Source organism: Amblyraja radiata, chromosome 13 (genome assembly GCF_010909765.2).
Source record: "Amblyraja radiata isolate CabotCenter1 chromosome 13, sAmbRad1.1.pri, whole genome shotgun sequence".
Taxonomy (NCBI): domain Eukaryota; kingdom Metazoa; phylum Chordata; class Chondrichthyes; order Rajiformes; family Rajidae; genus Amblyraja; species Amblyraja radiata.
This window is the reverse complement of record NC_045968.1, coordinates 43,429,355-43,455,542: the sequence shown is the minus strand read 5'-3', so window position 1 is coordinate 43,455,542 and position 26,188 is coordinate 43,429,355. Positions and strand designations below refer to the sequence as shown.

At 46.7% G+C, this 26,188-nt stretch overlaps 1 protein-coding gene and 1 long non-coding RNA gene across 3 annotated transcripts in view; one reads left to right on the top strand and one right to left on the bottom strand.

Moving 5' to 3' along the window:
• dipk2a (divergent protein kinase domain 2A) overlaps positions 1-26,188 on the top strand; it is a 182,736-nt gene that overhangs the window by 57,430 nt on the left and 99,118 nt on the right. For both annotated transcript variants that reach the window (XM_033031897.1, XM_033031896.1), the window contains exon 3: positions 22,881-23,184. In XM_033031897.1, coding sequence (XP_032887788.1) covers positions 22,881-23,184 — 304 coding nt within the window. The remainder of the gene's footprint in view (positions 1-22,880; positions 23,185-26,188) is intronic.
• Positions 15,699-26,188, bottom strand: part of LOC116979944 — a 75,706-nt gene continuing 65,216 nt past the window's right edge. Inside the window, exon 3 of the long non-coding RNA XR_004413810.1 lies at positions 15,699-15,778. This is a non-coding gene — a long non-coding RNA (uncharacterized LOC116979944). The remainder of the gene's footprint in view (positions 15,779-26,188) is intronic.

The following is a 26,188-nucleotide window of genomic DNA, read 5'->3' as shown; positions in this document are numbered from 1 at the left end:
TTGTAGTGGGAGACTCCATTGTGAGAGGTACGGACAGGGGTTTCTGCGGCAACAGACGGGATGCGAGGATGGTGTGGCTGCCTTCCTGGTGCCAGGATCCAGGATGTCACGGACAGAGTGCAGAAAATCCTCAAGGGCGAAGGTGAACATCCGGAAGTGGTAGTGCATGTCGGCACCAACGATGTCGGAAAGAAGGGGATGAATATTCTGCAGCGTGACTTTAGAGAGCTCGGAAAAAATGGCTGAAAAGCAGGACCCTCCAGGGTTGTTATCTCCGGTTTGCTTCCAGTTCCTCGTGCTGGCGAGAGCAGGAACAGGGAGATACGGGACCTGAACGTGTGGCTGAGGAACTGGTGCACGGGGCAGGGATTTAGATTCTTAGATCACTGGGATCTGTTTTGGGGTAGGGGGAACTGTACAAAAGGGACGGATTGCATCTTAACAGGTGTGGGACCAGCATTCTGGCAGGCAGGTTTGCCACTGCTACACGGGTGGTTTTAAACTGAATAAGGGGGGGTGGGGTGCCGAATGGGCTAGTGGAGGATGGAGTTAAAGGGAAAGGGTTTCTTAAATGTGTGAGCGTAGAGACAGAGGGGTGTAAAATGAGGGTAGAAGCAATAGGTAGCAAGGTGAAAAGTAAAAGTGGCAGGCCGGAAAATCCAGGGCAAAAAATCAAAAAGGGCCACTTTTCAACAAAATTGTATAAGAGTGTTGTAAAAACAAGCCTGAAGGCTTTGTGTCTCAATGCAAGGAGCATTCGTAATAAGGTGGATGAGTTGAATGTGCAGATAGCTATTAATGACTATGATATAGTTGGGATCACGGAGACATGGCTCCAGGGTGACCAAGGCTGGGAGCTGAACATCCAGGGATATTCAATATTCAGGAGGGATAGAGAGAAAGGAAAAGGAGGTGGGGTAGCGTTGCTGATTAGAGAGGAGATTAACGCAGTGGAAAGGAAGGACATTAGTTTGGAGGACGTGGAATCGATATGGGTAGAGCTGCGAAACACTAAGGGGCAGAAAACGCTGGTGGGTGTTGTGTACAGGCCACCTAACAGTAGTAGTGAAGTTGGAGATGGTATCAAACAGGAAATTAGAAATGCGTGCGACAAAGGCAAAACCGTTATAATGGGTGACTTCAATCTACATATAGATTGGGTGAATCAAATTGTCAGGGGTGCGGAGGAAGAGGATTTTTTGGAATGTATGCGGGATAGTTATCTAAATCAACATGTAGAGGAACCAACGAGAGAGCAGGCTATTTTAGACTGGGTATTGAGTAATGAGGAAGGGTTAGTTAGCAGTCTTGTTGTACGTGCCCCCTTGGGCAAGAGTGACATAATATGGTTGAGTTCTTCATTAGGATGAGAGTGACATTGTTAATTCAGAAACAATGGTTCTGAACTTAAAGAAAGGTAACTTTGAGGGTATGAGACGTGAATTGGCCAAGATTGACTGGCAATTAATTCTAAAAGGGTTGACGGTGGATATGCAATGGAAGACATTTAAAGACTGCATGGATGAACTACAAAATTTGTTCATCCCAGTTTGGCAAAAGAATAAATCAGGGAAGGTAGTGCATCCGTGGATAACAAGGGAAATCAGGGATAGTATCAAAGCGAAGGATGATGCGTACAAAATTAGCCAGAAAAAGCAGCATACCGGAGGACTGGGAGAAATTCAGAGACCAGCAGAGGAGGACAAAGGGCTTAATTAGGAAAGAAAAATAGATTATGAAAGAAAACTGGCAGGCAACATAAAAACTGACTGCAAAAGTTTTTATAGATATGTGAAAAGAAAGAGATTAGTTAAAACAAATGTAGGTCCCTTGCAGTCAGAAACAGGTGAGTTGATCATGGGGAACAAGGATATGGCGGACCAATTGAATAACTACTTTGGTTCCGTCTTCACTAAGGAAGACATAAATAACCTGCCGGAAATAGCAGGGGACCGTGGGTCAAAGGAGTTGGAGGAATTGAGTGAAATCCAGGTTAGCCGGGAAGTGGTGTTGGGTAAATTGAATGGATTAAAGGCCGATAAATCCCCAGGGCCAGATAGGCTGCATCCCAGAGCACTTAAGGAAGTAGCTCCAGAAATAGTGGATGCATTAGTAATAATCTTTCAAAACTTTTTAGATTCTGAAGTAGTTCCTGAGGATTGGCGGGTAGCAAACGTAACCCCACTTTTTAAGAAGGGAGGGAGAGAGAAAACGGGGAATTACAGACCAGTTAGTCTAACATCGGTAGTGGGGAAACTGCTAGAGTCAGTTATTAAAGATGGGATAGCAGCACATTTGGAAAGTGGTGAAATCATTGGACAAAGTCAGCATGGATTTACAAAAGGTAAATCATGTCTGACGAATCTTATAGAATTTTTCGAGGATGTAACTAGTAGCGTGGATAGGGGAGAACCAGTGGATGTGTGTATCTGGACTTCCAGAAGGCTTTCGACAAGGTCCCACATAAGAGATTAGTATACAAACTTAAAGCACACGGCATTGGGGGTTCAGTATTGATGTGGATAGAGAACTGGCTGGCAAACAGGAAGCAAAGAGTAGGAGTAAACGGGTCCTTTTCACAATGGCAGGCAGTGACTAGTGGGGTACCGCAAGGCTCAGTGCTGGGACCCCAGCTATTTACAATATATATTAATGATCTGGATGAGGGAATTGAAGGCAATATCTCCAAGTTTGCGGATGACACTAAGCTGGGGGGCAGTGTTAGCTGTGAGGAGGATGCTAGGAGACTGCAAGGTGACTTGGATAGGCTGGGTGAGTGGGCAAATGTTTGGCAGATGCAGTATAATGTGGATAAATGTGAGGTTATCCATTTTGGTGGCAAAAACAGGAAAGCAGACTATTATCTAAATGGTGGCCGACTAGGAAAAGGGGAGATGCTGCGAGACTTGGGTGTCGTACACCAGTCATTGAAAGTGGGCATGCAGGTGCAGCAGGCAGTGAAGAAAGCGAATGGTATGTTAGCTTTCATAGCAAAAGGATTTGAGTATAGGAGCATGGAGGTTCTACTACAGTTGTACAGGGTCTTGGTGAGACCACACCTGGAGTATTGCGTACAGTTTTGGTCTCCAAATCTGAGGAAGGACATTATTGCCATAGAGGGAGTGCAGAGAAGGTTCACCAGACTGATTCCTGGGATGTCAGGACTGTCTTATGAAGAAAGACTGGATAGACTTGGTTTATACTCTCTAGAATTTAGGAGATTGAGAGGGGATCTTATAGAAACTTACAAAATTCTTAAGGGGTTGGACAGGCTAGATGCAGGAAGATTGCTCCCGATGTTGGGGAAGTCCAGGACAAGGGGTCACAGCTTAAGGATAAGGGGGAAATCCTTTAAAACCGAGATGAGAAGAACTTTTTTCACACAGAGAGTGGTGAATCTCTGGAACTCTCTGCCACAGAGGGTAGTCGAGGCCAGTTCATTGGCTATATTTAAGAGGGAGTTAGATGTGGCCCTTGTGGCTAAGGGGATCAGAGGGTATGGAGAGAAGGCAGGTACGGGATACTGAGTTGGATGATCAGCCATGATCATATTGAATGGCGGTGCAGGCTCGAAGGGCCGAATGGCATACTCCTGCCCCTAATTTCTATGTCTATGTTTCTAACTCATAGCTTGTGTATTGGCAGCAGAGATCAGATTGTGATGTCATTTTCGGTTGTCGGAAGGCCGCTTTTGCAAATGAGATCCCATTGTGATTGGAGGAGTGTGAGATGCCATTGTGACATCATCACTGGAAGCTGCTAGAAAAGCCTCACTCACAGTCAGTTATTCTCAAAGTTGGCTTTTTAAAACTAAATATCAATAACGGAAATATAATATCAATTGTTAAGAAACGATACGAACGACCACAGGAAAAAGCTGAGTAAGATTCTGAAAAAAAAATTGCTCTATTGTGTACTGTTTTGGCGTAGCTCCGGAGATCACAGAGTTCTGGAATCTTTTTTTGTAAAACGTTGCTGGGCGTCGTCTGTGCTCCCCGGAGCCAATGAATGGACTCGACTTTGGGGGCAGCATCGGTGCTCTTCGGAACCAATCTATCCTTCCCAGTTGTGGGGGGTAGGGTGTGGGGGCGGCATCGGAGGAAAGTTCTGGAATCTTTTTTTTAAACGCCAATCCTTCCTACGTGAAAACCCCCACCCCCAATCCTATCCCCCACAAGAGAGGTTCTGGAAATGAAACCTCTCCCCTATTCCACCCCCCCCACCCACACACTAACCCCCCCCCCCACATTCACTAACCCCCACACAGTAACCCCCCCCCCACACACACTATCCCCCCCACACACTAACCACACTCCACATACTATCCCCCCACATACACTATTCCCCCCACACACACACTAACCCCCCCACACACACACTAACCCCCCACACACACATTAACCCCCCACACACACTAACCCCACACACACACTAACCCCCCACACACACTAAGCCCCCACACACTAATCCCTCCCACACACACACATATCCCCCCACATTCAAACAACCCCCCACCCGCACACACTAACCTCCCACACACACAATAATGCCCCCACACACACACTAACCCCCCCCCACACACACATTAACCCAAGAATCTGATTAAAACTGATTAAAAAAAAAAAAATTCACCCCCTCCTTACCCCCCTTAAGGTGGAAGTTGCTGATGACCCTACCCTCAGTCACTCCCTTCCTCACCTCTCCCCTTTCACGCTGCCCCATTAAACACAATGTTTAAATAACATTTATTCTCCTCCCCTACCCCGCTCATTGCAGTGGCTTAGCTTATCCCAACACTGTTCATTGGCAGCTGAGATCCCATTGTGATGTCATTGTCGGGTGGCGGAATGTTCACGGCAGCGTATGTAAATGAGATCCCATAGTGATTGGAGGACTGTGAGATGCCATTGTGACATCATAGGTAGAAACTGCCAGAAAACTCTCATAGCACAGTCACAGTTATTGTTCTCAAAGTGGTTTTTTAAAAAATGTTAAATGTCAGTAACTTGTGAAATATGACATCAATCTGAACGAAACTCGACAAAAAAAGACCACGGGACAATGGTGAGTAAGATGGTGCAAGTATGTTTGCGCTATCGGGAGGGAGTGCTGGGGGATGAGGTGAAATGAACCGCGCCTGTGCAGTTGGGGGCTATGGGTGAGTTGTGCAATATTGCATTGGGGGAACGGGTTGCGATGGGGGGAACGGGGCCCAACGGGTCCCACTTGGTCTAGTATATATTACTAAAACTATCATCTTGTTTCTATCTATCTATGTGATTACATGTGATCTGTGTAGCAATGTCACAAAATTTTGAGATTTAAAAAATCAAGTCTGCAATTTATCCCATCAGATAAAGCATAAAAAGAAGTTTAATTTGACACCTAATTCACTTTCATATCTCAAGTATTAAAAAAGTTATGGCCATTTTCATACTCGGAAATTAGCATCTTGTTCCCTATTGATTTTCTATGGACATAACAGAAAAGCTGTGATCGTGGACAGTCAAAAGCCCATAACTTTCTTAAAAATTAAGAGAACTGAATGAAATTTTCAGTTATCATTGAAGCATTCTGAAACAAATATAAAACAATCTTACTTGGATGACCTGAAATTAAAGCATATAATTAGTTAGTTACCCAATTGTAGCTAATTCCAAACTTCAATTACAAGATCTAAACATCTATCCATTTCTTAAGAAAAGATTAACATTTTTAAATCGCCTAAGTGTCCAAATAACATTCACAAAGAATTCACAATAAAACATGATTTTTAAATCTCATTTACATTAATTTATAGGCCAAATGGAAGGAATTTAGTGTTCAATTGCTGTAAATTAATGGCTTTCGAGTGGGATCCTGTGGAACACGCTGGTTTAGAACGTTCATATTGCGGTAGATTTGTGCCCCAAATGCCCAGAAAAATACTGCGGGATTTAATGAGGCCCCAAATTAGCCACTCGCAACATTAAACTTTGTATAAAGGGATCTTAAGAAGCCCTTTTTAATGTAAAAATAAACAACCTACCTTCCGTTGTCCCCTGTATGAGAACCGGCCCGTTGTCGGAGATTGCGGGTTTAGAGGTTAATTTTTAACTTACTTTAATAATTAAATAATCCCGTAAAATGTAAAAATAGCTCCAGCGAGCGAAACTCGAAGCGATTTTTCGTCAGCAACTTAGTAGGCTGAACAAGCTCGATTTGAACAGCCTAGGGAAAATCGCGTTTTAAACCCGCCCCCCTCTAAACGGCGCCATAATCGCACACACGGGCTGGGACAGATCTTCAGCGACGCTTAAGGTAGGTTTTGCAACATACCTAATCTGTGACCTACGGCAAAACGGTACACAATAGCACATATTTTGCACCACCTTACTCACCTTTGCTCCGTGGTCTTTAGTATAAAGTTTTGTTCGGAGTGATGTTATATTTCACAAGTTATTGACATTTACAAGTTTAAAAAACCCCACTTTGCGAAGAATAACTTGACAGATGCTGTGACAGTTGATCGGAGATTCTGGTAGTTAGCAGCTATGACGTCACCATGGAATCTCACTGTTTTAAATAACAATGGGATATCATTTACATACGCTGTCGTGAACATTCCGCCATCCCACAATGATGTCACAATGGGATCTCAGCTGCCAATCAACAGTGTTGGGATAAACTCCAGCCAGTGCAATGAGAGATTTCTTACATTGTTGTAAGGAGAGATAGGGAATGGGGGAGGGGAGGAGAAGACATGTTATTTAAACATTGTGTTTAGTGGGGGAGTCCAAAAGGGGAGAGGTGAGGGAGGGAGTGACTGAGGGTAGGGGAGAGGAGGGAGGGTGAAGACGAGGGGGAAGGAGTTTATGAGCCGTGCCTGCTCAGTTGGGGGCTATGGGTGAGTGGTTGAATATTGAGTTGGGGGAATGAGTACATCTCAATGGAATCTCTTAGATTTCTTGGAAAGAGGTTTTTCATTGTGTGGGGGGGGGGGGGGGGGAGTGGAATGGAAGAGAGGTTTCATTTCTAGAATTTTCCTTGTGGGATGGGGTGTGGGGAGTTTCATTGTGGTGGGTGGAATAGGGAAGAGGTTTAATTTCCAGAACTTTCCTTGGGGGGGGTGGGGACAGTTGGGGGCTATGGGTGAGTAGTGGAATATTGCGTTGGGGGAACAGGTTGTATTGGGGGAACGGGTGAGTGGTGGATTATTGTGTTGTGGGAACGGGGCCCAACGGGTCCCACTTGGTGTACTTTTTATGTTACTGAAACTCTTATCTTGTTTCTATCTATCTATGTGATTACATGTGATCCTGCAATTCTATCTATCTGTGATTACATGTGATCCTGGATACAAGGTAGTGCTAAAATGTTTGTATCACCTTTGTAGATCAGTGCATGCTCCTTTAACATAGTGACCTCACCACTACTAACCACTCCCCATTGTCTCTTGTATAATTGTAGCTTCCCCACCTCCAGCTCGCTCTCTAGCTCCAGTGATGACCACGGACAGCTAGTGCATAGTGTGTGTAGTGCTTATAATAAAGTTATCTAGTAAAAGACTTTGTGTGACAAGCAAGTCATTTTACATGGTGTCACAGCGGTAGACTCGCGTCTCCTGTTCATCGTCTTTATTTTTATTATTTGCTTTCTCCCAGTTGTGTCCCCATCCCCCTGTTTTTTATCATGTCCAACTCGTGTCGTCGTCCCGACACGCTCGTTTTTGACACGGACATCGTCCACCGCTGGACTGTCTTCCAGCGTGACTATGAACACTATATTGCAATCGCTCATCCTGATGCCACTCCTGCTGTACAGGCTCACCTGCTCCTCAACCTGGCTGGTCCGGAGGGCATGGAACACTATGCCTCGTTCGAGTTCGCCCCTGGTGAAGACCGTCGCGATCCGGTATGTCTCATGGCTAAATTCACTGCCCTCTGCGATATCCCTTCCAATAACATCACCGAGCGCTTTTAGTTCTTCCAAAGGCGTCAGATTCCCGGTGAGCATATTGACGCTTTCATTGCCTCTTTGCGTCATATGGCTCGGCGGTGCCACCTTGAAACGATAACCCCTGACGAAATGATCAGGGATGTCCTGGTCAACGGTCTCCTGAACTCTAAGCTGCGTGACAAGCTCCTGATGAAGCCTGATCTAACGCTAAGGGAAGCTATGCATGCCGCTCGCATGGCCTCTGCTGTTGGCTCCATATCTCAACCGGTGTCCCAGGACATCAACTTCACCGGTGCTGCTGGCCGCCGGCGGATCAATGGCCCGCCACGCCAGGGCACCGCCGCTGCGCCCGCTAAGGTCACCCCTCGTCGCTGCCCAAATTGCAATTTCTCTTCCCACCAATTCAACGTTTGCCCAGCGCAGGGTAAAACTTGTAATTCCTGCGGGAAGCTGAACCACTTTTCTGCGGCATGTCGATCCCGTGGGAAACCTGTCCCTGCTCCAAGAAGGAGTCTAAACAACCTTGTGGACTCTTGATAGCGTGCCTGGTTCCCAGTACCAGTCGGATGAACTCCCTGACTCTGATATGAGCTCCTCCCATGGTGATTCAACTGTGTTTTCGCTTTTGGGTGCACCTGCATTGATAACGGATCCCTCTATACATGTTACTGTGAATGGCCACTCCTTCCCTGCGAAGGTCGATACTGGCGCTTTTGCCAATGTTATGTCTGTTAGCCTCTTCAAGCAGATAAGATCTGGGGAGAGGGTTACTCCCGATGACTCCCGCCTTCATGCCTATGGGGGAGGTGTTCTGGTCCCTGTGGGGAAGGCCACGTTTATCTGTACAGTTCTTGAGACCTCTCGGCCCCTCACTTTTCTCCTGCTGGATTTTGAAAACGTCACCCTGCTGGGCGCCCGTGCATGCCAGGACTTTGGCTTGGTCTCTTTCCACCGCGACATCCACCTGGTGCAGACCCCCATGGACCCCCTGAGCGAGTACCCCGACCATTTTGATGACGTTCTGGGCAAATTGCCCTGTGCTTACAAAATCGTTGTTGACCCGGGGGTCAACCTGGTGATTAGGCAAGGCAAGGCAAGGCAAGGCAACTTTATTTATATAGCACATTTCATACACGAGGCAGACTCAAAGTGCTTCACATAAAAACATGTCATACAATAAATGAAATAATAAAATGAAATAAAATAGAAGAACTAAAAGAAAAGAAAAGCAAAATTAAAAATGCATTATAAAAAGTGCAAAAGTTAAAAGTGCAATGTAGTTAAGATTTAGCTGAAAGCTAAAGTAAAAGTAAAGTAGACCGGCCCACCGCGTTTCTTTTGCCATGAAGGGCCGCGTGGAGTCCACACTACGTGACATGGTGGCCATGGGCATCCTCAAGGCGGTGAGTGCTCCCACCCGGTGGGTCTCCACCATGGTCGTCGCTGCCAAGAAGGACAAGAGCGAGATCAGGATCTGTATCAACCAGAAAGACCTGATCCTTGCCATCAAGCGCCCGCACTACCCCATGCGGACAGTGGAAGACGTCGCTGCACAGGTCGGTCCGGCCACAGTCTTCTCGGTCCTAGATGCCAAGAGCTCCTTCTGGCAGATCCCTCTGGACGAACGTTCCTCCTTCCTGACCACCTTTATCACACCCTTCGGCAGGTTCCGTTTTCTCCGCATGCCTTTTGGGATCAACTCAGCAAGCGAGGTTTTCCTGCGCACCATGGAACAGCTGTTTGCCGGGTTGCCGTGCGCTATCATCGTGGATGACATCCTGGTGTACGGGAGGGACGTCGCTGAGCACGACCTGCACCTCCGCCAAGTCCTGGACAGGGCTCATGAGATCAATCTCAAACTCAAACCGAAGAAGTGTCGGTTCTGCGTTCCGGAAGTCACTTACGTAGGCCACGTTTTCACGGCCGGGGGTCTAAAGCCAGACCCCCAGAAGACGGCAGCGGTCACCGAAATGCCCGCTCCCACCGACGTGCCCGGCCTGCAGCGCTTTCTGGGCATGGTCAACTACCTGGGGAAGTTCATACCCGACCTCAGCGAACTGAGTGCTCCCCTGAGGGAGCTGATCAAGAAGGACAATGCCTGGGTCTGGCTCCCGCATCACCAGTCGGCATTCGTGGCCCTGAAGTCCAAGCTCGCACGCACCCCGACTCTCAAGTTCTTCGATCTAAACAGGCCAATTGTCCTCACTTGCGATGCATCTCAGTTCGGCCTCGGTGCCGCCTGCCTGCAGCTCCATGACGACCAGCAGCTGCCTGTTTCCTATGCTTCTCGCACCATGACCCCTGCTGAGCAGCGCTACGCTCAGATCGAGAAGGAGCTCCTTGCCGTGGTGTTCGCCTGCTCCAAATTCAAGGACTACATTCTGGGCAACACCTTCACCATTGAAACTGACCACCAGCTGCTGGTCTCTATCTTGAACAAGCCCATCCATGTTGCCTCTTCCCGTTTGCAGCGGATGATGCTGCAGCTCCAGCGTTTCACGTTCCAGATTGTGTACCGCAAGGGCAAGGATATGTTCGTGGCCGACACATTGTCCCGTGCGCCGCTCCCTTCCGTTGCCCGCCATCCATACGAATCGTCTGACCTGATGGTACTGAACGTTAACATTGTTCCTTCCCAGCAGATGCAGTCCCTGGTCAAACACATTGCTGCTGATCCTGCCCTGCAACAGCTTGCGGGCGTCATCCGCCGTGGCTGGCCTGACCGACGCTCTTCCCTGCCGGCTGGTGCCGTGCCCTACTTCCTGGTTCGGGATGAATTGGTGCACAACGGCGTGGTGGTGAAGGGTCACAAGGTCGTGGTGCCGGCCGCGCTGCTGGATCATTACTTTCAAACCGCCCACAACGGCCACCCCGGGGTTGAGGCCACTTTGTCCCAGGCCCAAAGCCAGTTTTACTGGCCGGGCATGGCTCAGGACATCCGGGACAGGGTCTCCGCCTGTGCTGCCTGCAACAGTCTCCTGCCTCATCAACAGCGCCAACCTCTCATGCAGCAGCCGGCTCCCGAGTTGCCGTGGATGGCTGTCGCCACTGACATATTCGAATGGCGTGGCAAACACTTCCTGGTCCTGGTGGACTCCTACTCCAGCTGGTTCGAGGTGGACCAGCTGCCTTCCCTCACGTCTGCTGCCGTCATCGGGAAGCTTCGCCACCACTTTTCAACCTTTGGGTCCCCGGTGACTCCAATCCGACAACGGCAGCCAGTTTTCAAGCGCAGAGTTCCGTGCCTTCGCCGCCCGTTGGAACATTCGCCACATCACCAGCAGCCCCGAGTACCCGCAAAGCAATGGCCTTGCGGAGCGCGCTGTCCGCAGCGCCAAGGAGCTGCTGGAACATTGTTGGCTTTCTCATTCTGACTTCTACCTTACCCTCCTCAACCTCCGCAACATTTCCCGGGATCCCGCACTCGGTTCGCCTGCCCAGCGCCTCATGTCCCACACCACTCGCCCTCCTCTCCCGGTCTCTCAGCAATCCCTCAAGCCCACGGTCCGGAGCCCTGCCGCTGTCGAGCGCATCATCGAGAAGCAGGCCATCCAGAAGCGCTCCTTTGACAAGTCGTCCCGTCTCCTTCCCCGTCTGTTCCCGGGCCAGGTTGTCCGGATGCAGTCCCCCTCCGGTCACCACCGGCTGGCCGTTGTCGTTGGCAATGCTGACTCTCCCCGGTCATACCTGGTTGACTACGAGGGCACCGTGTACCGTCGGTCCCGCCAGCACCTGCTGCTTGTCAACGAGCCTGCTCCGCCTCCCACAGACCCGTTTTCACCGCCTGTCCCTTCCCCCCTGCCCGAAACTCCTCCTGCCCCTGTCACTCCTCGCATGCCCCGTAAACTGCCCTCTCAGCTCTCTGTGCCCCGCTCACGCCAGCCTCCTTCTCCTGTCTCGCCTGCGAGTGTACCTGTTTCGCCTCCCCGTTCTCCTCCTTCCCCTGGGCGCTCTTCACCCGGATCTCCCGTCTCTGTCCCTGCCCCCGTCCCTGCGGCTCCTGCGGTTGCCCAAGATGGCGCCTGCCTGCGGCGACTTTTGCGGAGCTCCGGAAAATAAAAGGCTCAACTACAACTTCCAACAACTTACCTGGATCAGAAAAACGGCAGAAATCGGTGCCGTTTCGGACAACCTGCTTGAGCACCTCAAGGCTCTCGCAATTTCGCGAACTCCCGCAGCTGCGGGAATCGCGGACTTTAAACTTTCCCACGCTGGCTGTGGAACTCCCGACCCGACTGTGGATCCCAGGTACTGTACCTTGAAACCCCGGGATGACCCCCAGAGCCGACGGGCTGGATCTCCCAGCAACAACGGAGCTGCAGTTGCCGACTTTGAGGGAACCCCTGTTCGTTACGGAGCTGGAGCTGCCGTCTGTGAGGGAATCCCCGTTCCAGCGCAGGTCCGCAGAAACAGCAGGTACAGCAAGTACAGTACCTGGAAACAAAGGGGAAGCCTCCATTGTGTCCGGAAACGTGGCCGTCGGGCAGGACTTCAGGTCAGAATGAAGCGCAGGGGCCTTCGGCCCCCTCTCCCAACTATCCTACTGGCTAATGTACAGTCCCTTGAAAACAAAGTGGAGGACTTAAGGGCAAGACTGCTTTATCAAAGGGAGCTGAGGGAATGCTCTGTGTTCTGTTTCACAGAGACATGGCTCACCCCCAGCTCCCCAGACTCAGCGGTCCAGCCTGAAGGGTTCTCCATCCACCGTATGGACCGTACCCTGGCATCTGGGAAAGGGAGAGGAGGGGGCGTCTGCCTCATGGTCAACTCTGCGTGGTGTTCCGACGTGGCAGTCCTGTCCAACTCCTGCTCTCCACACCTCGAACATCTGGCGGTGAAGTGCCGTCCCTTCTACCTCCCGAGAGAATTCACCTCCGTTATCCTGACCGCGGTCTACATCCCACCCCAGGCAGACGTCCGTTTGGCACTGGAGGAGCTGCAGGCCGTGGTCAACAAACACCAGACGTCTTACCCCGAGGCATTTACCACCATTGCTGGGGACTTCAATAAGGCGAACCTCAAGAAATCACTCCCCAACTTCCACCAACATGTCTCCTGCTGCACCAGAGGACCTAACACCCTCGACCACTGCTACACCACCATCAAGAATGCCTATCGTTCTATCCCTCGCCCTCACTTCGGTAAGTCCGACCATACCGCGGTGCTGCTTCTTCCTGCCTACAAGCAGCAATTAAAGAGCGCACCCCCAGAAGTGAGGACAGCACAGAGCTGGTCGGGGGGGGGCAGAAGAACAACTCCAGGACTGTTTGGAGTCTGTAGACTGGGCAATGTTCAAGGACTCGGCAACGGACTTGAACGAATATGCCACAGTCGTTACAGACTTCATAAAGAAATGTGTGGAGGACTGCATCCCTACAAAAACCTTCCGAGTGTTTCCCAATCAGAAACCTTGGATGAACTATGAGATCCGTACTCTCCTGAAGTCCAGACACAGGGCATTCACATCCAACGATACAGTGGCCTACATGAAGACCAGATACGACCTTGGTAAGGCCATCAAAAAGGCCAAAAGGGACTTCTGCTCCAAACTGGAGGACGAGACAGATGTTCGGCAGCTGTGGCAGGGTCTGAATGCAATCACCTCCTACAAGGCAAAACCAGGAGGCAGCTCGAATGCCGGTGTAACATCACTCCCTGACGAGCTCAATGCGTTTTACGCACGCTTTGACAGGGAGAATACTGATGTGCCTTCCCGATCCCCCATTCGCTGTGATGGCATTTCAGTCTCAGTCACAGAGGCCGATGTCAGGAAATCCTTCAGAGGGGTGAACCCCCGAAAAGCACCTGGACCTGATGGTATACCCGGCCGTGTTCTAAAAACCTGTGCGGACCAACTGGCGGGAGTTTTTACGGACATTTTCAACCTCTCACTTCTGAGGTCTGAGGTCCCCACCTGCTTTAAAAGGGCATCAATTATACCGGTGCCCAAGAAGAGTAAGGTGACGTGCCTCAATGACTATCGACCAGTGGCACTAACGCCGGTGGTGATGAAGTGCTTTGAGAGGTTGATCATGGAGCAAATCAACTCCTACATCGACAAAAACCTGGACCCACTGCAGTTCGCATACCGCCACAACAGATCAACGGTGGATGCGATCTCGCTGGCCCTCCACTCCGCACTGGACCACTTGGACAACAAAAACTCATATGTCAGGCTGTTATTCATTGATTACAGCTCGGCATTTAACACAATCATCCCCTCCAAACTGGTTACCAAACTCGCAGAACTGGGTCTCTGCGCATCCCTCTGCAACTGGATCCTCGACTTCCTCGTCCACAGACCACAGTCTGTTCGTATTGGTGGAAATGTGTCAGCCTCAATAACAATCAGCACGGGAGCACCTCAAGGCTGCGTGCTCAGCCCCCTGCTGTACTCACTCTATACCCATGACTGCGTAGCGAACCACAGTGCGAACTCCATCATCAAGTTCGCTGATGACACCACTATTGTGGGGCGTATCACTGATGGGGATGAGTCAGAGTACAGAAGAGAGATCGAGCAACTGTCCATATGGTGCCAGCGCAATAACCTGGCCCTGAACACCAGCAAAACCAAGGAACTGATTGTGGACTTTGGAAGGAGTAGGAGGGGGACCCACAGCCCCATTTATATCAACGGGTCGATGGTTGAAAGGGTCAAGAACTTCAAATTCCTGGGGGTGCACATCTCTGAAGATCTTTCCTGGTCCGAGAACACGAACGCAATTATCAAAAAAGCTCATCAGCGCCTCTACTTCCTGAGAAGATTACGGAGAGTCGGATTGTCAAGGAAGACTCTCTCTAACTTCTACAGGTGCACAGTCGAGAGCATACTGACCGGTTGCATCGTGGCTTGGTTCGGAAATTTGAGCGCCCTGGAGAGGAAAAGATTACAAAAAGTAGTAAACACTGCCCAGTCCATCATCGGCTCTGACCTTCCTTCCATCGAGGGGATTTATCGCAGTCGCTGCCTCAAAAAGGCTGGCAGTATCATCAAAGACCCACACCATCCTGGCCACACACTGATCTCCCTGCTACCTTCAGGTAGAAGGTACAGGAGCCTGAAGACTGCAACAACCAGGTTCAGAAATAGCTACTTCCCCTCAGCCATCAGGTTATTAAACCTGGCTCGGACAAAACTCTGATTATTAGCAACCACTTTCTGTTATTTGCACTACCAGTTTATTTATTCATGTGTGTATATATTTATATCATGGTATATGGACACATCTATCTGTTTTGTAGTAAATGCCTACTATTTTCTGTGTGCTTAAGCAAAGCAAGAATTTCATTGTCCTATACAGGGACACATGACAATAAACTCACTTGAGAGGGAAGGCGGGTTGCGCACCCGCTCTGGGCGGTTGGTCAAGCCGCCTGTCCGTTACGGGGTGTTTGAGTAGCCTGTATCATGATATGTTTTAACTTCCCTGCGCAGTTTCTAATTCTAGCGTATGAGCCGTGGTCGCTCTGTGCAAGTGCAATGCTTTTGTTTCCAAGAGGAAGGATGTAGATCAGTGCATGCTCCTTTAACATAGTGACCTCACCACTACTAACCACTCCCCATTGTCTCTTGTATAATTGTAGCTTCCCCACCTCCAGCTCGCTCTCTAGCTCCAGTGATGACCACGGACAGCTAGTGCATAGTGTGTGTAGTGATTATAATAAAGTTATCTAGTAAAAGACTTTGTGTGACAAGCAAGTCATTTTACAACCTTACGCACCATTGACCTGTGGTGGCCTGTGTCAAGTTTCGTTCAGATTGATGTTATATTTTACAAGTTATTCATAATTTTAACTTTAGAAATTCAAGTTCAAGACTAATTTAGCAGCTAAAATCCTAAAAGTTGCAATCGAGGAACACTCAATCCTTCCAGCAAGTATCACGTATATTCCAGGGGAAAGAAATGGGAGGGTGAATAGGATGGGGGGGAGTGCTGATGGATATGGGGAAATGAGCCGCGCCTGCGCAGTTGAGGGCTACGGGTGAGTGGTGGAAACGGGTTGCGTTGGGGGAACGGGTGAGTGGTGGAATATTGCGTTGGGGGAACGGGGCCCAATGGGTCCCACTTGGTCTTGTGAGTTTATAAAATTAAAAGATGGCATTTATGCTTTCGAAAAGGTGCCCTAATTTAAGTTGAACAACTTTTGTTTTGGATAACTGGAGGAGATATTCCAGAAGTTTTCATTTTCATGAAGTTGTCTTCAATAAAAATTGTATTTTATTCATTATTGATAATTGAATGCAAAATTGTAAACAGATTGATAGTTCATTTTACCAGAGAGGATTTTGAAAGGAGGTTTATTAAATTTATATTTTTAGGATCGCTCCATTATAGCAGCTTATAATACAATGTACAGTGCCCCTCATAATGTTTGGGACAAAGACCCATCATTTATTTATTTGCCTCGGTACTCCACAATTTGATATTTGTAATAGAAAAAAAATCACATGTGGTTAAAGTGCACATTGTCAGATTTTATTAAAGGCCATTTTTATACGTTTTGGTTTCACCATGTAGAAATTACATCTGTGTTTATACATAATGTTTGGGATACATGGCTTCGCAGGTGTTTGTAATTGCTCAGGTGTGTTTAATTGCCTCCTTAATGCAGGTATAAGAGAGCTCTCAGCACCTAGTCTTTCCATCACCTTTGGAAACTTTTAGTGTTGTTTATCAACATGAGGACCAAAGTTGTGCAAATGAAATGCAAATAAGCCATTGTCTTGTGTTTTAATTGTTACAACTATAACTGAATCAGAAACTGTACTCTATTTTAGATTCTAAAACTATGCTCCCTAATGTTTGGTTCTACTGTGGGGGAGCAGTGACATCATCTCAGCATTTACCAAGTCAAGTGCCATCAGAACCTGTTTCAATCAGATCACCCCTTGTTCTTCACTCTAATGAATGTAGGCTGAACCTTCAGTCTCTATTTCATAATCTCATTAACCTCATCCCAGAAATCAACCTTGTGCACTGTGTATGAAGGAACTGCAGATGCTGCTTTACACCGAAGGTAGGCACAAAATGCTGGAGTAACTCAGTGGGATAGGCAGCATCTCTGGAGACAAGAAATGGGTGAAAGTTTGGGTCCAGACCCAATTTCAGTAGGGTATGAAGAAGGGTCTTGACCAGAAACCTCACCCATGTATTCTCTTCAAGGATGCTGTCTGTCCCACTGAGTTACCAGCATGTTGTGTCAATGTAGTGCTCTACCAATTCTGGGCTGTGTACAATGCAATTTATCGAACCTTAAATAAGGAGATGTAAGTTGTATGTGGTGCTCTAGATATCTCAACAATACCCTGTTTAGAAATACGATTTTTGGTTTGTAGTTTGATGAATTGTATTAATTATAATAGGTAATATTGTGATTTAAAAAAAAAATGCTGTAGCTGGAGAGTGCGCAAGTGAAACAAAATGCCCCCTGGGGTATACAGAATTGATTTCATTTTGTACTGCTGCCTTATTACTTTGCTGCAGAGATGTTTTGTATCCTTGATATTCAGTAAATCATATGCACGTGTCACATATGTAGTTCTTAAACATACTATTAATGGTCTGTTATCCTCCAGATAGCAAAGACTATGTTTATTATTAACTACGAACCCATAGACGACCGCTGATACTTTGACAACCTTCTCCCACTTTCCGTCTTGCAATCTCCTAATGTCAATTTATTCTTCTCTGCCATATCTGCTCCCAAGATGAGGCCCTCCACTTTAGGACATCCATGATGTATTTTTTCTTCAGTAAATGTGATTTCCTTCTGCAACTCCCCTCCCCGCATGCTTCTGGGAATGGAGCCCTCGTCTCATGTATCGTCTCATGTCCCGCAATTTGGCTCTTGCGGTCCTATTCTTCCATACATGAGAAGGATAGTTGCTGTAATCCTCACCTTTCATCCACTAATTGCTGTGCAATTCCTTGATTCACTCATCCGTTCTCACCAAGCCAAACCCTTCCCAGAACCTTCACCGACAATCACAGGAGATATGACACCTGACTTGCCCTCCTTTCTCACTTCCATCCGGAGACCCCAGCAGCCCTTCCAAGTGAGACAGTGGTTCACGTGCATCTCTTCCAACCTTGTCTATTGTATTTAGTGCTCCTGATGTGGCGTCCTTTACGTTTCCTTGCTCATCATTTGTTTTTTTAAAAGGTTGATCAAACAGAACAACATTTTGCAGAAATTACAGTGTTACTTTATAACAACTCGAGCAGATTGGATGGAAAAACTAACGCCATAACACACATACCGCTGCATTATGTTCACCTTTTTGTGAAAAAAGATATCTGGAGATTTCTTTCTTTTTCTTTTTCTATATTGATATTCTTTTTGATACAAAAGATATTAAATGCTGGTAGTACAAAATATATGTTTGACTTTTGATTTCTAATTGCAACATATTGTATTGGTATAAAAGATGCATGTAGTGTAGAGAAAATGTAATTGTTTATGTTGAGGAACTAAAATCTAATGCAGAGAAAATTCATTTGAATAATATTGTTGAGTAACAAAAATAATCTAAATGGAAAGCTGGTTTATCCTTCAAATATGTTAAAATGTGTCATTGTGGCTGTAGTTGTTAGATAAAATATCCTTAATTATTCTCCAGTACCTTTCTGTTATTCACAGACTTAGTCATAGATACATAAATCGCAGAAACAGGCCCTTTGCCCCTTTGAATCTGCAGCAACCATCAACCACCCAATTATACTACAATAATCTCATTTAAAACAAAATTCTGTCCATAGTCTCATCAATCCTCCAACTTCAACCATTTGCCTATTCACTCGGGGTAATTTACAGGACCAATTAACATATCAACCCATGTGAGAGGAAATAGGAGCACCTGGAGGAATTCCATGTGGTCACAGGGACTTTGAAATTATTATTAAATATATTAAAACTCTGTGTGTGTGTGTGTGTGTGTGTGTGGGTGTATGTCATTTCTGTTATGTCTTGATGACATTAAATCCTGGATGGCCCTAAACTTTCTAGGTTTTAATGAAAATAAGACAGAGGTGATAGTGTTTGGTCCCAATGGCTGCCGTGAACCTTCCCCTGTTGACTTGGGTCCCCTGGCACTGTATGTGAAGCCAACAGTTTTAAACTTGGGTTTTAAGATGGACAGTGATTTTAAATTAGATCATCAAATAGGCGCGGTAGTTAAGTCCAGCTTCTTTCATTTAAGGCAGCTGGCAAAGGTGAAGCCCATTCTTGAGCGGCAGCATTTTGAAACAGTAATCCATGCCTTCATCACGTCTAGGCTGGATTACTGTAACGCACTCTATTTTGGAGTTACTCGATCTTCCCTGGCTCGTCTCCAGTTGGTTCAGAATGCTGCTGCTCGCCTTTTAACTGGAACTCGAAAGAGGGAGCACATAACGCCAATTCTGGCCTCCCTCCACTGGCTGCCGGTGTACTTTCGAGTTCATTTTAAGATTCTTTTATTTGTTTTTAAATCTTTAAATGGTCTCGCCCCGCCTTACCTCTCTGAGCTGCTTCATCCCTACGCTCCTGCCCGGTGCCTCAGATCAGCTGCTCCTGGAGGTACCGAGGTCTAAGCGGAGGCTCAGAGGGGATAGAGCCTTCTCTGTTGCTGCTCCGACATTATGGAACACTCTGCCGTTGCACATCAGACAGGCCCCCTCACTGTCCATCTTCAAAACCACTTAAAACCCTTTTCTATTCCTTGGCTTTTGACCCTGCATGAGACTTTGCTCCTGTTTTAGTGTTTTTAATGTTTTTTATTGTTTTTACTCTCTTTTTTAATGATTTTATTGTCTTGTAATAATTTTTTGTTCATGATTAGTCATGTACAGCACTTTGTTGCAACAGTGGTTGTTTTTAAAGTGCTGTATAAATAAAGTTATTATTATTATTATTATTATTATTGAAAAACTCCACAGCACCTGACATCAGGAATGTATGTCTCTGGCGTTGAGGCAAGAGCTGTAATAGCTATGTCACTATGTCACTCTAACCAGGTTTGAAATTTGAACTTCTCATTTGAACTTTGTATTTGAAAATGTTATGATGATTTTAAGATGAATGGAAAAATAGTTAGAAAAGAAAATGCAATAGAGGACATTTGACCCACAATAATTAAGCAGGTAATGCTATGTCGAGCTGATATTTAGCGACATTTCATGAAGTGAGGTGGACATTAGTTTTGAGGGAGTTGTTAATTCTACTAGTTGACATTTTTATTGGAAAGAGGATAGTGAGAGGATAAATTCAAGTCTATCATCTATTATATATTAAAACTCTGTGTGTGTGTGTGGGTGTATGTCATTTTGCCTTTGAAACGTATTTCCTCGAAAACCAGATGCAAAGACGCGGAGATTTTTACATATTTCGTTAGGGATTTAACATGATTTCAGAAATCCACTCCTCTAGATTTGACTCTCTATTTCCCCAGATTTTGAATAAAATTGTTCCCAAAACATCAAACATTTTTAAAATCAAACTGCTGCATGTCACAGTGCTACCTCACAGATGTCCAATCACAATGGATCTCATTTACATATATGACATCACAATGGGACAGGGATGGGAGATTGCAATCTTCACGTGGTCCCAGTAAATCCAAACTGCTGCATGAGTCACAGTGCCATCTCACAAATGTACAATCACAATGGATCTCATTTACATATGATGTCACAATGGGACAGAGGTGGGAGATCTCTCCCCCTCCCTGACATTCAAAAAAATATTAAGGTTACTCAGCTGCTGACCTCACAATGCCTTTGCACCTAGTCCAACTGCCTCCAGGCCCCTCCCTGCCCTACCCCCCCCCCAAGCTTGGCTACTGACCCCGCATGGCCCCACCCGCTGACCTTCCAATGCCTTTGCACCTGGCCCAACTGCCCCTGGTCTCGCCCGGCCCTGCCCCCCCACCCGCCCTGCGACCTCACAATGCCCCCTGACAGTTAAAAAAAAAAATTGCTGTCTTTGACAGCTTAGATCCGACCCGCTGTGTGTGTGTGTGTGTTGGGGGGAGGGGTCCTCCACTGAATTCCATAGAGCTGCCGCCAGCTTTCGTGCTTGATGCTTCATTTCCAGAACATTCTGAATGCGTGACGCACGGTTGCATTTCGCTCTCTCTGTCTCTCCCCCTCTCTCGCCCATCTCTCTCTCTCCCCGTCTCTCTCTCTCTCTCTCTCTCTCTCTCTCTCTCTCTCTCTCTCTCTCTCTCTCTCTCTTTCTCTCTTTCTCTCTCTCTCTCCCTCTCTCCCTCTCTCCCTCTCCCCCTCTCCCCCCTCTCTCTCCCCCCCCTCTCTCTCCCTCTCTCTCTTTCCCCCCTCCCTCTCTCTCTCTCTCTCCCCCCTTCTGGTCTAGTATCTATTAAAATTCTGTGTGTGTGTGTGTGTGTGGGTGTATGTCATTTTGTATTTGAAACGTATTTTCTCGAAAACCAGACACAAATACGCTGAGATTTTTACATATTTCGGTGGCGATTTAACTTATGATTTCGGAAATGGACTCCTCCCTAAATTTGATCAATTATTTCCCCAGATTTTTAATAAAGTTGTTCACAAAACAGACTGTTTTTTTTAAATCAAACCGTTGCGGCAGCTGCGGACGTCACAATGCCCTTGCTCGCAGCATCGCCCCCCCTCCTCCCCCGCACTCGATTAAAGCAGATGCACTCAACGCGCAGGCGCTCTTTTCACCATCCTTCCCCCCCACCACCCCCCCCCCGTCATTTTTTCGCCTCCCGCTGTGTTGCGGATAAAGATCCAGAGGGAGTAATGGCCGCCAGGGCCACCTTCTCATCGCGTGCCCCGCGCAACGATAACGGTTGCTGGGCGGCCCTACTGAGGCTCACTCTGAGGCCGACGGCTGCTAGGCGGCCCTACCACTCTCCTCCCTCCCTTCTTCCTCCCTCCCTTCTCCCCTCCTTTCTCTCCCCCTCCCTTTCCCCCTTCTCCCCCCCCTTCTCCCCCTCCCCTCCCTCCCCCTCCTCTCCTCTCTCCCCCCCTTCTCTACCCCCCTTCTCTCCCCCTCGCCTCTCCCTCTCCCCTCTCCCTCTCCCTCTCTCCCTCTCCCCCCCCCATCCCTCCCCTAAACCCCCTCCACCTCTCCACTACCCCACCCTCTCAGTCCTCCTCCCCTCTCTCCCATCTCTCTCCCCACCCTCCCTCCATCTCCTCCACCCCTCCACCCCCCTCTCCCTCTGTCTCTTGCCCTTCTGTCTCTGCCCCCCTCTCTCTGTCTCTTCCCATTTTCCCCTTTCTCTCTCTGCCCATTCTCTCTGGCCTCACTCTCCCCCCCCCCCCTTCTCTTAATAATATTAATATAATATCAAGGGGGGATAGTTAGCGTGTCTGTGGGGATGGTTAGTGCGTGTGACGCCGCATGCCGCCCCCAAAGCCCCCCCCCCACCGCAACCGGGCGTTGCAGGAACAGACCCAACGGGTCTGCACTTGGTCTAGTGATTATTAAAAATGATTTCCATTGTGTAGTGCTTTTCACAATCCAGCCAATGAAGTGTAGTGAATTTTGTACCATAGCAAGCACAGCAGCCAAATTGAAAATGGGCAATCTTGCGTAAGCAGCATTATGATGATCAAATTTGTTTTACCAAGAATTAATAGTTGCCAGATCATTTAGAATCATTCAACGACCCCTCCTCACTTCAGATGTTTAACAAGTCTCCTTCCCAAATAAATTGGAAAAGTATTTGTAGAGGAAAATGGAAATAAAAAAGACAGAAGTAATAAGCTTCGCATTTTGGCTGAGAATCAGTTACCGATCAAATAATTCTTGGACGTTGCTTTTTTTTTTAACAGAGCATATGAGACCTTGAATCTGTAATTCCTACAATATAAGAATGTTCAAAACCATGTAACTTGTAGATTGTTTTATGAATTATTAAGCTTCATTGTATAGATAATACTTGAGCATATTTTCCTTTGTCTACATAGAGTTTTCCATCAGATGAAGGATGGCCTTTTGCAAAATACCTTGGAGCCTGTGGGAGAATGGTGGCTGTAAATTATGTAGGCAATGAACTTTGGAGTTTCTACCATGCACCTTGGGAAAAACGAGTAGACTTGGCCTGGCAGCTGTTGGAAATCGCTGAGCAACTCACTAACAATGATTTTGAATTTGCGCTCTACCTCCTCGATGTCAGCTTTGATAACTTTGCTGTTGGATCTCGGGATGGAAAAGTCATCGTCATTGATGCTGAGAACATAATTGTGGCAGACAAAAGGTTAATTAAACAAAGTAAGTATTTTATTCATGTCTCTGTTCCCAAAATACATCACAATACTTTAGTAGCCTTTTTGATTTCCAGTAAAGATTACTCTGGCAATATGTTTAAGCATAATGTAAAAGTGTTATTGAAGTGTTTAGTGTTGGATAAAAAAGAAAGACCTATGCCCCAGTTATACTGAGAGCTATTTGACTTGAATTCAAGTATGCATTTTTCCAGCGTTAATATTCTACTGGTAAAAGCTTGTAGGTTTTATATGCATTTTAAATACAATGTTTTCATTCAGATCTCGTGCTACAACTGAGAACTATTAAATTGGATGAGTTGCTGTCCAAAATTACATTGAGTGCTGTAAACTCTATATCTACATATGATCCCAACTTTCAAAGTTCTCAATAAAACATAAAATATTCTGTAAACATAAACCAAGTCCAGCATTACTAGGCGATTCTATATATATTGTATTCTGTATCCAAATTCTCATAAACCTCAACTTCAGAAGTCAGTGAAATGTGTTGTGCTAAATTAATGGAGGGTAATTATATTTATTATTGCACAAATTACTATGAAACAAAATAGTAAATATGCAGTTACATTGGTTTTTGCACAAGAGGATGATTTGGCTAACAATGGAACTGGTTTGCTTTCTCATTATCAATGGTAATGTTTCCATATTGTTGACTCTCTCACCCAGTTTGATCTATAAAAATGTATAGGGAGTTTAGTTCTGTCATAACTTTCAAACAAATTGTGTGAAGTATTTTAATTCTACCTTGAATTATTTTAATGTATTGCATTCAAAATTAAATATTACGTATCAACGATAAATATTTTAGAACAAGCCATACAGACCAGCAACATCTGAGCTGCAGGGTTAAGTTGCTATCTGATGAGAAAGTAACTGGGGAATTGTAGTTGTTCTTATCATTTTCGCAAATTGAAAGGGGAAATGTTTCTATCCAGTGACGTCTGTTGGAATGGCACATTCGAGGTTAGGTGAAGGAAGGATGAGTTTGTAATTAGATCCATGCAGAGCTTCTGATTCCTCATTCACATCTTTGCAAAAGCTAGTTAGATGTAACATCGCCTACCTTACCCTTAGTTAGTTCAAGATGGTGGCGCTGGCTTAACAGCTGCGGCCCACCTGCAGTCCGTCTGTTTTTTTTCTTTGTTTTTGTTCCTTGTCATGTTTTAGTTAATTTTGTTTTATTAAGTTGTGTATGTGTGTGGGTGGGGTGGGAGAAACATGCTTTGGTCTCTTCCTTCGGGGGATGCGACTTTTTCTTCGGTCGTATTCCCCGTCTCCGTCTGCGCCGAGGCCTAATTGCGGAGCTGGCGGCATCGGAGCTGTAGCAGCGGCAGCAGCGGCGGAGACCCGACTCGGCCCCGAAGCTGTGGCGGCGGCGACAGCAGCAGCGGCAACTAAGACCCGACTCGGCCCCGAAGCTGTAGCGGCGGCAGCAGCAGCGGAGATCCGACTCAGCCCTGGAGCTGTGGCGGCGGCAGCAGCAGCGGTAACGGAGACCCGACTCGGCCCTGAAGCTGTGGCAGAGGCAGCGGAGACCCGACTCGGCCCCGAAGCTGTGGCGGAGGCAGCGGAGACCAGACTCGGCCCCGAAGCTGTGGCGGAGGCAGCGGCAGCGGAGACCCGACTCGTCCCCGAAGCTGTGGCGGAGGCAGCGGCAGCGGAGACCCGACTCGGCCCTGGAGCTGTGGCGGAGGCAGCGGCAGCGGAGACCCGACTCGGCCCCGAAGCTGTAGCGTCTGCAGCGACCACCCGCGGAGTTTGAACCGTCGCCTCGGCGCAGAGGGAGAACAAAGAGGGAAGAGACAGAGACTTTAAGATTTTGCCTTCCACCACAGTGAGGAGGTGTTTGGTGAATTCACTGTGGTGGATGTTAAATTTGTGTTGATTGTATGTTTTTGTCATTTTTTAAATTATATGTCTGACTGCAGGGAAACAAAATTTCGTTCAGACCGAAAGGTCTGAATGACAATAAACGAATCTAATCTAATCTAATCTAATCTTAACCTCTGCCCCACTTCATTTGTTGCTAAAATATTTTCTTTTCAATTTCAGGTTATTAATCTGGCAGCCTGGATTTCAGTCCATCAAATTCTATTAAATTGATCTTGTGCAGCCACAATTTTCTCTCCTACTAAGCCCTCCTTATCAGTTCTAATAGAATTACAAAAACCAGGCAGTACATAATCTGCGGTAGAATACTTTTGACAAAATGTTTACATTTTGTCATCTGACTCTTAAAGTCTGCTCTGTCTTTGCCTGAAATTTACTACCCTGTAACTGCTTTCTCCCTAGATTCCTTTAATTCATTAGCTATTTGTATTATATCTTTGTACATATAATATAAATAGCTAACAAACTTGGAGGTCCTTCGTTCTCATGTAAATCAGTAGTGTTGTGACTACCTGCCATCCAAAGATTCAACCTTATAGTACTCCACTGGTCCTTTGGCTGCCACATAGAAATAGGCGTGTTTATTCCTCCTTTATTTTCTGTATAACATCAGCTCTCCTTTGATTACAGCACATAACCATTAATTTTGTGCAGTACGTTCTTATGAGATCTTGTTAACAACCTTTTCAAATGCGCATATCCACTGGTTCTCCTTCATCCTCTCTACTAGATTTCTCAAAAAAAAATCCAATAAATGTGTCATGCATGATCTACCTTTCATAAATCCATGCTGATTTTGGCCAATCCTTTAATCTGAAGAAGGGTTCTGACCCGAAACTTCACCCATCCATTTTCTCCATAGGTGCTGCCTGAAGCCCTGAGTTACTCTCAGCATTTTGTATCTATCTTTGACTGATCCTTTAACTGTATCCCAAATGCTCCACTTTTACATCTTTCAAAATAAACAGTAACATTTTCACGCTACTGCCCCAAGCAAACTGGTCTGCAATTCTGTTTGCTCTCATTTTTTTTTTTAAACTTACACGTATCGAATAAGTAATACTTGATATTTCGATCAACTAAACTCTGGTTTTGCA